Source organism: Pogonomyrmex barbatus, unplaced genomic scaffold (assembly GCF_055798465.1).
Source record: "Pogonomyrmex barbatus isolate J1 unplaced genomic scaffold, ASM5579846v1 scaffold2, whole genome shotgun sequence".
Lineage (NCBI taxonomy): Eukaryota > Metazoa > Arthropoda > Insecta > Hymenoptera > Formicidae > Pogonomyrmex > Pogonomyrmex barbatus.
This window is the reverse complement of record NW_028297116.1, coordinates 4,489,249-4,504,509: the sequence shown is the minus strand read 5'-3', so window position 1 is coordinate 4,504,509 and position 15,261 is coordinate 4,489,249. Positions and strand designations below refer to the sequence as shown.

The window sequence follows — 15,261 nt, the reverse complement described above, 5'->3', positions numbered from 1 at the left end:
ATTTATACTACTATAAAGTTTATGTCTACCAATGATAGATTAATAATCTCGGTTTAACTTATTTTTCATGTTTTTATTTTTAAAAATTAAAAAAAATAACGAGTAAATTGTATGAAGATTAAAAGATTAACAGATATTAATAAAAACCCTGGCGAAAATAAGGCGGAAATAAAAAGTTGAGCGTAAGTCAAATGTAAAAGAAGAGTGACAGAAGTGTAAATAAAGCTTCCAGGGAGCGTAGATTGGAAACGTAAAAGCGAAACGTAAAAGAAATGTAAAACGTTTACGAAGTGTTTTAATGCTTCTTTTACCATTGTTCCAATTGTTCCAATCTACGCTTCTTAGAAGATTTGTTTTACACTTCTGTCACTCTTCAGTTACATTCGACTTACGCTCAACTCTTTATTTACGCCTTATTTTCGCCAGGGAATAGGGATAAGTTCGATTAAATTCTGATTAATTTGCACGATTAATTCAATCGGCAGAATCGGCTTATAATGAAATTTCTTTATTCTTTCTTATTTCGTTATCCTTTTTATATTCATTATCCTAATTTAATATTTCTTTTCATGTAACAGACACATGATAAATAATTATGTGTGTTAACGTTAAAATATTAGTATTTATAATGAAAAATATTATTAAATAAATTAATCGTCGGTTAAGTAAGCAGTGTTTAATCAAAATCATCCTTAAAATCCAACTTTATACAACACAAATTTTGCAATTATTGCAAGATTGTTGCAATGTCACAATATTGTAGCAACGTTTTTGAAGCGTGCAAGTATGATGTCTGTATGGTATCTTTTTTTCTTAAAATTTTTTGCTTCTTCATTATTCCTTTTTCAATCTGAGTTATATATGTCAGTTTTATTTTTTCAATTTTTTATTGCAAATTACTAATTGAAAACGCAATTTCTCATTAAATTGAAACAAAGAAGAATTTAAAATTTACTTATCTGAATTTTCCGCAAATTTTTGTTTTTTCAGATTTTTATTGCTGTGGCCAGCCATTTGTTATAAAAGTATTCGAAGAGAAATTTCAAGTAATACATCGATCGGTCGAAGATCAGTGCGAGATATCGAGATGTCTAAGTGGAACTTCCGACTTCCGTTATTTTAAAATATATCGGATAGAAGTTGGTGTTGCTAAATGAAGGATAGGATAGGTCACTCGGTCGATGATTAACGCGTCGTGATGGAAACGGAAGAATTTTGTAATGTCAATATTTCTCCGTTAGTGACACTTCCGTTCGCGACGCAATGGTCACCCGACAATCAGATCTCGATAATTACAGAGAATGGTATTCACGTGCTCGTAAGTAACATTTTGTCCTTCTTTGCGAAGATTAATATAATTCGGTATTGCGCTTAAATCGAAAGGAGAGATGAGTAGTAAGTAATTTCTGCGATTTATGCGATCTGTGAACTTTATTTGTATCTGTCAAAGTGATATATAAATGCATATGAATGTGCATATGAATGTGGAATCAATTGGATGAGAAAATCTAACCTCACCAAATTTAGTTTAGCTCACGTGTAGCTTAGTACGAGCAGCGATTGACTAGCAATTGACAGATAGTGGATTCAAATCCAGTCCTTACTCTATATTTTTTATGAAATCTAAAAATCTCACAATTTTTGAAAATAATTTTCCAGAAACTTTCAAGCTTTAGAGTTATAGACTTGTGAGAATTAATATATTTATTTCATTTAATGTAGATTTACTTTATAATTTTCAATCTATTTTATTTTTTATCTTCTTACAGTTTTAAGAATTAGAAAAAGATGAATAAATTAAATTTAGATTAAAATTTAGATTAAAATTAATCTACATTGATAGAAGAGACTAGAGATAAAATATCTTAAAGACAAGTATATTAATTGATATTTAAGAATTAGAAAAAGTTAATTAGAAAAAAAATGATAATTTTGTTTTACAGGAACTACAGCCGTCACCTATGTCACCTAATCCAATTTTCAAGTTTACCCGTTCCTTCATATATCCTCCCGACACATTATCAGCGTTTATCGATAAGATAGGATCCTTGGAATGGAATCTACAACATGAAGAGATTTATTCAGCTCTTATGAATGATATTTCATCGAAATTAGATGGTATACCTGATAAGCTCCCAAGGATAGTAAAGGCAGCATGGTCACCAAAGAATTTGATTTTTCGCAAACAATGTATATTAGCGATATTAAACTCGACTGGTGCGGTTGAATTGTTGCATAAAGTTTCTAATAATTGGCATTCCATATGCGACATTTCATCCTTCCGAATGAAAATTGTAGAAGATGAAATCAAAACTAGTTTGAATGAACATAATAAACGTAATAAACGTTTTCATGCGAAATCAAGTAACCAGTATGCAAATATAATTGAAAGCTTTAGAAAATTGCAGGCCTGCTCCATAACTTGGAGTGAACTCTACAAAAAAGGAGACATTTCTTTTGCATATTTTTCTGTAGCTTATTGTTATGGCGATATATTAATTTGGAAAATATCTAGGGTATCGAACTTCAAAACTAGCTTGCAACCTATGCTTGTTGGTAGAATAAATTTAAATAATCCTTTAAAAGTTAATGTGTTATGTTGGGTCACTATTAACGCAAACAAATATTTGATCATTGTTGGATATTGTAATGGTGAAATATATGGTATAAACTTGATAGACAGAAATAACAATAATTTACAAACAGTATCAGTAACAAAATATATCGATTCTGATAATATAGCAATTAATTATATGTACATAATTCTTCAAGATAAATCAAATATAAAGATTCTTGTTGCCAAGGGTCCTTTTCTTTTGTTACTATGTATAAATCTAATGGAAGGATTGAAGAGTATGCGATATCTGCATATGCAATCTAACATTACAGGTAAAAATTATTGAAAATTATAGTTTACATTTAAATTTTACATTTTACTAGTTTTTCATTTTTATATTATATAAAAATTTTTTAATTAATCTTTAAAGTATACTATTACTATCTAATCTATAAAGTATACTATGGCTATCTAATCTATAAAGTAATTACGATTATCTAATCTATAAAGTATATTATATTGTTTTAGGTGTAATTCCCATTATTGCTCAGCAATTTTTGATCACTATACGGAACAATATTTTTGTAATTGACATACAATCGAACGATTTAGTTAATATTGATGTTAAAAATAATTTATCACAGACGAATGTCCAATATTTGGGACTCGCTCATTCGCCAAATAAAGTGATATTTGTAAATATAACTAGTCCAAATACAATATATGATCATCTCGTGACAAGGGAACCGAGTATAATGCATGTATTCGGTTTAAGAGGTGCGGTGTATGATCCATTATCTATTATTAACAATAGTACAAATCTTGGGAGTATTTGGGATTGTATGGAAATGATTAGACTTAAAGCTACCAAGTCGAATGATCTATCTGCGGTACTTTGCCCAATTCCGAAGAAGTTGGAGTCATTGTCGCTGTGTAAACTACAAATAGCAATGTGGATGACAGTAATAATGAACGTGTGCACGACAAAGAAACCAATGCCGAATATGGATCACATAAGAGAGTCTAAAATAACACAAACGCTTCCCTTAATCTTTTTACATTCCGCTTGTACATATCTTGAAAATTCGATGAAGAAGACCACGTTGTCGGACGATCAGACTCTCGCCGTGACTTTGTTAAGACGATATCTGGAAATGTACCAAAGAAATGTAGATGAAGATACAAACAATACAGATAACATTATACATCAACGCGTTCGGGCAACATTAAACGCGACTGCATTCTATCCGAATCGGATTGAGAAGTGTACGCTATGCGACGAAGAAATAGATGAGGTGTGGCACGTCCAACCGTGTCCGAGTGGTCACAAGTTATCGAGGTGTAGCACGACATTATTGCAGATAACATTGTTAGAATACCGTATTTGTCCGATATGTAGACAAATATTTCATCCATGTTTAGAAAATATGTATGAAGAACCAGAATGTTTGTTTTGCGACGTACCTATTTTACACAACTTGTATAATTTTGATGTACAAGACACAGAACTGTACGGGAAGAACTTATCGCAACGGCAAGTCGTCGACATGACGGAATCATTGAGAGATGTGGAATTAGATGAACCGTTTCATAAAATAAAACAAAATAAATGGAATACTTCGCATACGTATTCTATAATTGTGAGTAATGCTGATGACGAATCACCTAGTATTACGGAGAAATGGGAGGAATTTTAATTGTAATATTAAATATTAAAATTTCATATATGTATATATGGAATATTTATGTATGTGTGTGTGTGTGTGTGTGTGTGGGGTGCATATGAAATTTTACACCCACACACACACACACACACACACACACACACACACACACACACATTTTTATATTTACATTTCGCGCACACAATTGTAAATAGATTGTATATAATTATATGTATTATAATTATATTATTATGTTAGGATTAAAATTAGGATTCTCTTATTAAACACAAGCAATATATTGTTTATCGGCTGTACTTATGTAAATAAAAAATCAGGCTTTGACGTTAATATATAAATGTATTATTATTTTAAATACATTACTATATATATAGTATTTACATTAAATTTGTTATTTAAGAATATAATTTTGAGGATATTTTAAAAGTTGCGGATAATTGTCTACTTCTTCCTGTGGAATATGATCTAGTTTTACAGGGACAGGTCTAAGCTGTTTGATTTGGTTAGTAATATTTTTCAACACATCTTCTGGTATCTTCTCTTCTGGGAATATATGTAATCTTTGCATAGTGTGCCTCCGTTGTAAATTTTTCGGCAATGCTCTGTATACAGCTTTTTCTACAATCTGTTTCAAGTTTCATATAAAATCATATAATAAATCATAAAATCATATAATAAAAACTCCAATAAAAATGTATTGTATATTTTCTGTTTGCAAGAATCAGTTACCATAGTGGGATCCTTGTGATGTAATTCCCATGCCAGAGTCCAAGTAGCACCTCCATGATATGTAGTATGATGAAAGTATACACGTTTTCGCCATTCATCACCACGTAAAGCAATGTCTTTACTGTTTATTACTACTACGTGATCTCCACAATCATCTATAAAAATTATTAAAAAAACATTAACAATTAATAATGGTGTCAGAATTTTTTCTTCTCAATAATTATGTTTATATTTTCTGATTAAAGTTTGTGGATTTTTATGATATATAATCTTATATACTTTCTTATTCATCAGTGATAATAAATAATAAAAAAATTTATAATAATGTAATTTGTGAATAATAAAAAATTTTGTTCTAATCTTCTATATGTTAGATACAATTATACAAATATTTTTGTATTGTAAAATTTATATAAATATTTTTATTGACAATTCTATTTGTAATCCAAGTTAATACTTTCTTATTTAAGCAAGAAATAACATTATGTGTGTACAAATGTTACACAAAATAGATACTAAGAAAGGAAGAAAGGCTATTGTGATACTTGCTCAATGGATGATAAATCGGTTTGTACATTCCCATAAGATAATGCCTTATCACTTCAGCACTTTTGTATGGATCTTGCCATTTTGCATCGAATATGTGCCAGATACGGGCGAATGTTCCCCATTGCTAGAAATAAATCAAAGACAAAGATTTGAATTATTCTTGCAAAATCTATCGTGAATTTAAAACTAGGAAAACCAATCAAGTACCTGTACCGACTATAAACAATGTAAATATATAAAAAAGTGATATGATTATTACACATAATATCAAGAAGACACAAACCTGTCCTCGTCGCGCAATTGACATGATAAATTCTAACAATAAATGTCTTTTATTCAATCTTGTAGCGCAACTCTTTTAGGTTATATCTCACTCAAATTTGAGGTTAGGGCACAATAAGCCGCGGCACGTTGACTTCGAATAGATACATTCACATCAATTATCAAGAAAAAGGATTAATTTATGTTTAAGATTATATTTAATTTCATTTCAAGATTATATTTAATTGTATTTATATTTAATTATAAATAATTTAAACAAGCAAGACAACGAAAAAAAATTGCAAAGCAACAAAGCAAAATAAAAATAGACCGAGAACACGTAAAAGGAATAAAATAATTTTTTTTTCATAAAATTAAATTTTTTTGTACAATCAAGTTAGTACAGAATGTTTTATTTTACTTGAACATTTAAATATAAAATAGATAAAACAATAGAATCAGAGTGCTGATTATTTTAATCAGCGCTTAACTTATCTGCACTATTTTATCAACATAATAGAATAAAATTATTATTAGATTATTAGAATTATTAGAATTATATATTTAAAATTATATATTTAAAAATTTTGTTGTAAGCAATTCTATCTGTTGAATTAATCGCTGATTATCTTAATGGCAACTAAACCGTCAAGTAATATTTGTATTATAATAGAATCACATGTTTGTAACATACAGAAGAAAAAAAAAATAAAAATTATATATATTTGAAATTCTGTTGTACACTGTTGATTTTACTTATTGAATTAATAGCGTTTTTGACTGTAACTGGTTCAAATTGATCGAGATCGATTAAACTGGATATGTATCACAAATTAGATTAAAAATGTGCAAAAAGAAATGCAAAATTTTAATTCATTAATAGATTCATGCATTATGAAACAATGCTTATATATTTCCGACTATATTTCTTCTTATATATTAAACATTTAATTGTTTAAATACATTTATGATTAGGAAACATTATTATTATTATTATTATTATTATTATTATTATTATTATTGTTTTCAAATTTTTACACAATTGCCCGCGTTAAATTGATGCGAATGCGGCCGCAGCCGCGCGGTGCGGTGCGGTGCGGTGCGGTGCGGTGCGGTGACAGCGCAGCAGCGCCGCGCGGTTGCATACGTGTCTGTGTCATCGTGTGCAATCGTGTGTCAATCGTGCGATCGCGCCCAGGAGGTTCCGTCGTAGTCACGAATCGTTTTCGCGAGCACGTACGCCAGCGAGAGAGAGGACGAGACAGGGGACACAACGACGTCGCGTCAGTGTCTGCGTCTACGAGGGTGATTTACGAGTTTATTTCCGTGGCGAGTCGTCCGATGTGATCCGCAAACGCGCGGCGACTTCGAGAGGGCGATTCCCATGGACCGCCGTCGTCGCCCGTCCGCTGTCACTGTCGCTGTCGCTGTCAACGACGATCGGCGTGACGGACCGTGCCAACTCGACCACCGCCCGACCGCTGAGCGTCGTGGCGCTTAGCCTCTCGACCCGGTAGCGAGCGATCATGCCCCCGGTCTCGGAGGTTGTGTTGATCTAGGGAAACGCGGGCAACAGTGCAGGCGATGTCAGCGATGACAATGGCGAGTGCCGTCGTCGGCAATAATCCGGAGAATGCCTCCAAGTTCCTGGAGACTCTGCAGTCGGACCTCAAGGTACTTGCCTCGGAAACCAAGAAGAAGTATCCGCAAATAAAGGAGGTATGTGGCAAGTTGACCAAACTCATAAGCTGAAACTTTCCTTTAGTTGTTTAGTTTGGTATGTTTTTCTTTTTATTGCGGAAGATTAAATTGTTTGGAAACAATTTAGAGAAAATTTATATAACTTCCAGAATATTTGTATTTTAGAAATTGACAACTATGGAGTCTAGTTTAAATATATTTATGTTAAAAGATCTTTTTAAATCAAGAAAAAGTATATTGCTGTTTGAATTTATAGTCACTATCATATGTTTGTTGCAGTCATGCGAGGAAGGAATTACAAAGTTGAGAATAGCCTCCAGTAACCCAGGGACATCAATTTATTATATTGTAAATCAAATTCTTTATCCTCTAGTTCAAGGCTGCGAAAGTAAGGATGTAAAAATCATCAAGGTATTGAAAGCTATGTTTTATGAACGCATGTTATCTTTAAAAGGAAATAAAATTTTATGAAGTTTGTACACAATTTTTATGACTTTTTCAGTTTTGCTTAGGCATGATGCAAAGACTAATAACGCAACAAGCGATAGATCAGAAAGGTGCTCGATATATTACAGATACTTTATGGTTGTTAATGGAATCAGGTACAGAGGAAGTTAAAGTTTTGCAGACGGTAACACTGTTACTTACAAGTAATACTGTAGTACATGGAGATATCTTGGCAAGAGTAAGGATTCATTTACATCTAAATATCTTATTTTTTTTTAATAAAATTTTTATTTATTCAAAATAAACTTTTTCTAGAACCTAGTGCTTTGTTTTCGATTACATTTCACAAAAGATTGTACAACGATAAACACAGCTGGTGCTACTGTAAGGCAATTAGTATCTTTAGTGTTTGAGAGAGTAGTTGCCGAGGATGAGCAAAGTCCTGATCAGCCAGAATCTGACGAAGTAAATTTAGAAAAACTGAAAATTCCAACGAATCAAGCGCCTCAAGATCTCGGTCCTTGCGCTGCAGATGCATATTTGATGTTTCAGGTGATTTATCAGATATTTGTTTAATTGTGTAAATCTATAAAATATGATTTATTACTTTGCACATTTGATTTTAGGATCTTGTACAATTGGTGAATGCTGATCAACCGTATTGGTTAATAGGCATTACTGAAATGACTAGAACTTTTGGTTTGGAGTTGCTAGAGTCGGTTTTAATAAACTTTTCGTCAGTTTTTTTTAAGGTAAATAAACTAATGTATTTCTTAAAGATAGAAAAATTATCCTAAAAAATATATCCTTTATCTGATTAGATTATGTGTAAAGATTATATATATATATATATATATATATATATATATATATATATATATATATAAATGTAATTTTTAGCATCCAGAGTTTAGCTTCTTATTGAAGGAAAGAGTGTGTGCGCTTGTGATAAAATTGTTTTCGCCTAATATCAAGTATCGTAATTCGGTACCAGCGTCTTTGCAACAAGCTACGCCTTTAGACAAACCTTATTTTCCTATTAGTATGAGGCTACTGCGAGTTGTGTCAATTTTGATACAAAAATATCATTCCTTGTTGGTAAATATATCAAAATTTATATATTTTATATAAATTATTATTTATATATTTATACACAAATTTAATATCAGCATGAATTAAAATATTTTAATATTTTAGGTGACAGAATGTGAAATATTCTTATCTTTAATTGTGAAATTCCTGGATCCTGATAAACCTACTTGGCAAAGAGCTTTAGCATTGGAAGTTTTGCATAAAATGACAGTTCAAGCAGACTTGCTGACAAATTTCTGCGAATGTTATGACTTAAAGCCACATGCTACAAATATTTTTCAAGACATTGTCAATAGCTTAGGTGCATATGTACATAGCCTCTTTGTAAATCCACAGATGATGAGTCAGACAGGTGTGCTACATTATATTTTGAATAGTTATAAAGTTAATAATGTTACCTATTGTATTTTTAATTTATTCCAAAGTCTTTTTGTATGCAAATTATTTAGTCTCTATTACTACCTATATATATTCTTCAAGAATATTATATGACAATTTTTTGTCTTCAACAGCAGCAAGTACAGCCATGCCTCAGAGCACAGGTTCTCCATTATTCACAGGAATGCCCATCGGGCCTGGCGTATCACCTCAACCCGGTTTTTATTCACGCGGTATTTGGTTGCCAGTGGTAGCAACATTTACGAGCGGACAGGCTAAACCAACTTAGTTAGCACAATACTATTATTTACAATATTACAATATTACAATATTACAATATTACAACTTACTATTAATTACAATATTATTGTTTACAATAATATTGTATCTTTTTCATGATAAAAACAGCACACATTAAGAATCAATGATAACGCAAAATTGTTCTAGTTTGGAAATGTTGGATAAAGTCGAACCACCGCAAATACCGATTGGTTATGGAATCAGTATAGCTTACGCGTGCCTGTTAGATATCATAAGGTCGATCGCATTAGCCATAAATGGATCGAAAGACGACAGCAGCGAAAATCAGATCTATCAGCCGAGTGAATCTGAACGAAAGCTTCACGTACAATTAATAAACTCTAGCTGGTGTGGTCTATTGGCAGCTCTCAGTCCGTTAATAGATGCCAGGTAGCAGTCTTGCAAATATTTTATATAATATTGGGAAAGAACGAGATTATATTTGTATTATAATATATTTGTGAATCTGCAGTACGGACGAATCGGCAACAGAAAATGTTCTAAAAGCAATTCAAACCTTTGCGTCTCTGTGTGGTCAATTGGACCTGCAAGCTCCACGCGATGCTTTTATTACTGCGATATGTAAAGCGTCTTTACCGCCTAATTATGCCTTGACCGTACTGTACAATGCACCTCAAGGTATACCAACGGCAAGACATCAGGACTCGACTCAGTATAACTTGACAATGGGCGAGCCCGATTATAGGCAACAAGTAGTAGCCGTTGGTACACCATTGCCAACGGCGTCTTTACCAATTGGTAGGACAATAGCTCTCTTAAACGATCAATTATGTGCATTATATTATTATTTGATTAATTTTTTGTCACATTGATTATGTTTAGGTGCTCATCAAGGTCCTGTCATGTTGACTGCGAAAAATCTGCAATGTATGCGCGCCTTGTTGTCATTGGCTCATTGTCATGGTAGCATACTTGGTAGTGCATGGCATTTGGTACTTACTACTCTCCAACATCTTGTTTGGATACTCGGTTTAAAACCTTCTACCGGCGGGTCATTAAAAGCAGGAAGAACCGCAGCTGATCCGAATGCTGTACTCACGAATGCTGTTATGGCGGATCTACCAGTACTCAGCGCTATGCTCAGTAGATTATTCGAGAGTAGTCAACATCTTGACGACGTTGCTCTGCATCATTTGATAGACGCTCTGTGCAAACTAAGTCATGAAGCTATGGAATTGGCGTATTCTAATCGTGAACCTTCTCTGTTCGCTGTCGCTAAACTTCTAGAAACAGGTTTGGTAAACTTGCCACGTGTGGAAGTACTCTGGAGACCTTTGACAAATCATTTATTGGAAGTTTGCCAGCATCCGCACATTCGTATGAGAGAATGGGGCGTAGAAGCGATCACATATCTTGTCAAGATGGCTCTTCAGCATAAATACCCGCAACCGCTCCGTGATAATCAAAAATTACAAACTCTATTGCTAGGGCCATTGTCTGAGTTATCGTCCGTGCGTCATGGAGACGTCAGACAACGACAGCTAGAATGTGTCTTGCAAGTACTTCATGGTGCCGGGGAAACATTATACCATGGTTGGCCTTTAGTTCTCAGTATTATAGGAGCAGTTTCTGATCATCATGGGGAAGCTCTGGTGCGCATAGCTTTCCAATGTTTACAGCTGGTCGTAACGGACTTTTTGCCAGTGATGCCTTGGCGATGTCTTCCGCTGTGCGTTGATACAGCAGCTAAATTTGGATCACAGACGCAAGAATTAAACATCTCGCTGACAGCTGTCGGTCTAATGTGGAATATAAGCGACTACTTTTATCAGAACCAGGAGAAATTGTGCGTTTGTCTGCGTGGAGATTCGTCATCGGTATTTCCCGATTTTCCTGGTACAACTAATATGCCGTCGTTCGATAAACTCTGGATGTGTCTCTATGCAAGATTAGGAGATCTGTGCGTCGATTCGCGACCCGCCGTACGCAAATCTGCAAGTCAAACTCTATTCTCGACCATATCCGCGCATGGTAGCCTTCTGCATCAACCCACGTGGCAAGCTGTACTCTGGCAAGTATTGTTTCCATTGTTAGATAAAGTAAGGAGCTTGTCGAATTCAGCTAGCAGCGAAAAGGTTGATACCAGTGGGAACATACTTATTCATCATAGCAGAAATACAGCGCAGAAACAATGGGCGGAAACGCAGGTTTTAACATTAAGTGGTGTAGCCAGAGTATTTAATACGAAACGCCAATTGTTGCAAATGTTAGGAGATTTTCCTAGAGCGTGGTCATTGCTTCTCGAATTCATCGAGAATTCTGCGCTTAGCAAGAACAATGAGGTGTCATTGGCGGCACTGAAATCATTTCAAGAGATCCTCTTTCAACCAAAGGGAAGTGACGGCACCGAGGTAATTCAGTCAAACGATTCGGAAGGTTTGTGGACGGTGACGTGGCGCGTCTGGCTCAATATCGGAATGGAAAGTACCGCGCCACCGCAGGAAGGCGATACCGAGCCTTACGTGCCCTCCCAAGCATTTCTGACTGCGCTGATGCATATATTCCCAGGCGTTTTCCAACATATTAGAAACAAGTTTACCGGTCCCGATTTGCAGAAATTATGTATCGTTTTGAAGAATGCGGTAGCTGTTCCGGTGCATGGCGAATCGACGCCGTACATTTTGCCGTCGGTGCCTGATGTAGTTCTTACTCATCTGCAAGATGAAGTGTTACACTCTATGGAGCTTTTGCAAAAAGAAGCGTTAAACGGCCCAGACAACTTACGTATGATGATCGTACTGATATTTCTTCAATTGTTGAGTTTCTCGAAGCTGGCGTGCGAGGCTCCGACCTACGGTAAAATACCCACGAAACACATTTCTCAGATCAGAGGCGTGTCCGCTGACTGGGTCACTATGAATTATGTTCCATTTGGCGAGAAAGCTCTGTCGATGGTCGTAAGTCTATATCAGAAGACTGCGCACGAGATGGCCGTGATCGACGGTCAGGTACTAAAGCACATTGTGGAAGCGCTGCACGTACCGTTAGCCATGAAATATGCATGTCCATCCGCGACCACATGGAAATTGGCCGTGACCAGTCTTTTGGCCGTTCTGCACACCGGGTTGCCGCTTGCCAGAAAATATCCCGAGCAGTTCCAAAGCATGTGGCTCGAACTTGCGAGCACGTTAGACGATTTCTTGTTCCCCAAAAGGTAAATTATTGATTTGAAATCTCTATGTCTTTAACTTATCGTTTTAAAAGCAAGCTAAAAAGTTTTTGATCAATTGCAGTGTACTAAATGTCGAACGAGGAGTGGAAGAGATCCAAGCCGACGAAGCAGTAGATTGCCAGGTTATGGAATTACTGAGGGACGAAGTATTACCGCATTCTCAGCATATACCTCATCAATTTATATTGAGAGTTGTTATGCTTTTAAATAAGGGCTCTATACATTCGGCCACTACAGCAAATATCGGTATATATATATATATATATATATATATATATATCTCAATATATATATATATATATCTCTCTTTAAATTTGCTAAAAATTGCTCATGTTAAATTTTTCTTTGATAAAAAGATATCTTTTTCTTGTACAGAGAACGGAGCAGAAACAAAATTACGAGAAGAATTCGCGAAAACTTGCTTCGAGACTTTGTTGCAGTTTTCTTTATTAGATGGACTGAACAATGACGCGGAAAATAGTCCTAAAAAGAATTCAGAAAATGACGAGGGCGGAATTGCTGGACGTTTGGCAGTTACGGCTTTGCTGCATAGATTTCAAGAAGTTCTACGTCGATATATTGAAAGTGAAAGACGGAGCGGAAAATGTCCTTTGCCTAGGTAATAGTATTGAAGCCTTCTGATAAATGGTTTTCTGGAAATGGTTTTAGTTGATTCTATTTCTATTCTACTGGACCTTTTATTTGGAAAGAAGCATTCTACATTTGAAATGTAAATTATTTTAAGTACTTATTATAGAAACCTTTTCTAGGTACAGGTTGTCAGAGATATCGTTTGTTCTGAAAGCCGTTGCCACTCTCGTAGTATCGCTCAAGAAAGCACCTCCCAATAAAGGTGCATTTTTATTTTCCATTTATTTTATATAAAATAATATTGCTGTGCTATATATATTTAACAAATGATCATTTGCATTTTAGTCGAAAGATCAGTATGGGAACAACTGATCGGACTATACCCATGTTTAGTGGAATGCACGATTGCAACTACTTCAGGACAAGTATCTAGATCCTTGCGAGAGGCTTTGTTGCAATATCATGATTTATTGCGAGCACCGGTTCACAGCACGCCAACTCCCAATGGCGTTTGACCAATACATTCATTTCTTTTCACTGAGAGCGCGGACTTGCACTAATAATTGACGTACAGGGTGAGTAATTTGCTTGTGTAACGACGTTCTGATGTGTGACAAAATATACCTGCAATTAACGATTCTCTGGTTTTATATGGAAGAATAATGAGTTTACTGCATAATTACACGCCAATAGTAGAATAAATATCATATTAGGTCTTTTGTTGTAAGTACAATTTCAGTAGTCTTGTACGATCGCGAAGTAATCTTCTAGATCGCTGGAATTTATTCTGCTCATCTGTCAATATACATATTATTTTTACGACGTTGCAGTACAATAATAATCAAAATGCGAATAGTTTTTAGATTAACGTTCTCATAGGAATTTTGTATAAATTTGCATAATTTTCGTTTGTCGTTTTTTCGACTTTGCGATTATGTCAGGGAGAATAATAAAGATCTCTTTATCAGGTCTATTTACTAGTAGCAATGCGAAGAACTTTTATTACAGGATTGTTATGTCGATTAAATTCGAAATAATTAGGAAGTAATGACAAATTAGAAATTGAAATGTTTCTCGTTTGAGATATATGAAATTGCGAAAGAGAATTTATTACCTAATAAATATTCTCCAGAGAGTGTAGGAATTATGTGTTCTAATAGCGCAATCGTAGTTTGTTATCGTTCCGAGTATACAAAAGGAATGCTGTATATACCTGTGGGAAATGTACAAGACAGCTTTTTTAATTGGTGTGTTGTAAATATTAATATGAGATATATATAAATACTAAGATGCAGAGGCGATTTTATAAATAATATAAACTATCATTTACTATTCTTACAAATTGCGCGACGTCGTAAATTATATTATCAAAATGTAAATAAACTTATGCAAATTAAATAAAGCTCTCTCTGAGCAACTGTTATTTATGCTTTTCCATTTCAGAGATTCCATATTATATCCTTGAATTATCAATATTCCTATCCTAAACATTTATTTGATTTAAATCAATTATTGAATACTAATAAAGTAAGATAATTGTTTTATCCGAAAAATAATATAATATGCAATACGATAAAAATCTAATAAATTATGCAATGGTTACTAAATTTTTATAAATTTTGTAAATTATTTAGTTGTTTGAATATTTCAAAAGTTTGTATAAAGAACATTAAAGATTCTTTTATTCCATGTCCAGCGTTGAATTAAGATTGATAGAAGAAAGGAGAGGTAAAAAAATATTTTGTTTCTTGAGAGACATATATATATATATTATATTTAAA

The 15,261-nt window shown here is 33.9% G+C and overlaps 3 protein-coding genes across 5 annotated transcripts; 2 read left to right on the top strand and 1 right to left on the bottom strand.

The window, feature by feature from the left end:
• The first annotated feature begins 1,113 nt into the window (after positions 1 to 1,113).
• LOC105423182 (uncharacterized) lies at positions 1,114 to 4,577 on the top strand. Its single transcript, XM_011632851.2, has 3 exons — positions 1,114 to 1,318; positions 1,944 to 2,889; positions 3,086 to 4,577. The coding sequence occupies exons 1-3, from the start codon at positions 1,199 to 1,201 to the stop codon at positions 4,252 to 4,254; spliced, it is 2,235 nt and encodes a 744-aa protein (XP_011631153.2). The 5' UTR covers positions 1,114 to 1,198; the 3' UTR covers positions 4,255 to 4,577.
• On the bottom strand, positions 4,559 to 6,114 carry mRpL13 (mitochondrial ribosomal protein L13). The gene is made up of 4 exons (XM_011632852.3): positions 5,801 to 6,114; positions 5,518 to 5,641; positions 4,969 to 5,123; positions 4,559 to 4,864 (listed from the first exon to the last, which is right to left on the bottom strand). The coding sequence occupies exons 1-4, from the start codon at positions 5,822 to 5,824 to the stop codon at positions 4,631 to 4,633; spliced, it is 537 nt and encodes a 178-aa protein (XP_011631154.2). The 5' UTR covers positions 5,825 to 6,114; the 3' UTR covers positions 4,559 to 4,630.
• Positions 6,115 to 6,918: 804 nt separating this feature from the next.
• Positions 6,919 to 14,903, top strand: mon2 (Mon2 homolog, regulator of endosome-to-Golgi trafficking). Of its 3 annotated transcripts, none has more exons than XM_089077593.1 (15): positions 6,919 to 7,497; positions 7,759 to 7,890; positions 7,982 to 8,164; positions 8,242 to 8,478; positions 8,553 to 8,678; positions 8,827 to 9,024; positions 9,124 to 9,370; positions 9,534 to 9,684; positions 9,844 to 10,086; positions 10,169 to 10,455; positions 10,540 to 12,871; positions 12,951 to 13,135; positions 13,265 to 13,508; positions 13,660 to 13,742; positions 13,826 to 14,903. In XM_089077593.1, exons 1-15 carry the CDS (start codon positions 7,363 to 7,365, stop codon positions 13,993 to 13,995), a joined length of 4,953 nt encoding a protein of 1,650 aa, XP_088933719.1. In that variant the 5' UTR covers positions 6,919 to 7,362; the 3' UTR covers positions 13,996 to 14,903. The 3 variants fall into 3 exon arrangements, with proteins under 3 accessions (XP_088933719.1, XP_088933720.1, XP_011631155.2); XM_089077594.1 differs by having other exon boundaries at positions 9,531 to 9,684; positions 13,666 to 13,742; XM_011632853.2 differs by having other exon boundaries at positions 9,531 to 9,684.
• Positions 14,904 to 15,261: the final 358 nt, after the last annotated feature.

What these genes read in the sequence shown, in the direction of transcription:
- LOC105423182 (XM_011632851.2), top strand. Translation starts at nt 1,199, where the DNA reads ATGGAAACGGAAGAATTTTGTAATGTCAATATTTCTCCGTTAGTGACA. An exon ending in AGAATGGTATTCACGTGCTC is followed by an intron (nt 1,319 to 1,943) that starts GTAAGTAACATT and finishes TTTGTTTTACAG; the next exon opens with GAACTACAGCCGTCACCTAT. An exon ending in TATGCAATCTAACATTACAG is followed by an intron (nt 2,890 to 3,085) that starts GTAAAAATTATT and finishes ATATTGTTTTAG; the next exon opens with GTGTAATTCCCATTATTGCT.
- mRpL13 (XM_011632852.3), bottom strand. Translation starts at nt 5,824, where the DNA reads ATGTCAATTGCGCGACGAGGACAG. An exon ending in ACCGATTTATCATCCATTGA is followed by an intron (nt 5,124 to 5,517) that starts GCAAGTATCACA and finishes TAATTTTTATAG; the next exon opens with ATGATTGTGGAGATCACGTA. An exon ending in ATCACAAGGATCCCACTATG is followed by an intron (nt 4,865 to 4,968) that starts GTAACTGATTCT and finishes AACTTGAAACAG; the next exon opens with ATTGTAGAAAAAGCTGTATA.
- mon2 (XM_011632853.2), top strand. Translation starts at nt 7,363, where the DNA reads ATGTCAGCGATGACAATGGCGAGTGCCGTCGTCGGCAATAATCCGGAG. An exon ending in AGTCCGTTAATAGATGCCAG is followed by an intron (nt 10,087 to 10,168) that starts GTAGCAGTCTTG and finishes GTGAATCTGCAG; the next exon opens with TACGGACGAATCGGCAACAG. An exon ending in GGCCACTACAGCAAATATCG is followed by an intron (nt 13,136 to 13,264) that starts GTATATATATAT and finishes TTTCTTGTACAG; the next exon opens with AGAACGGAGCAGAAACAAAA.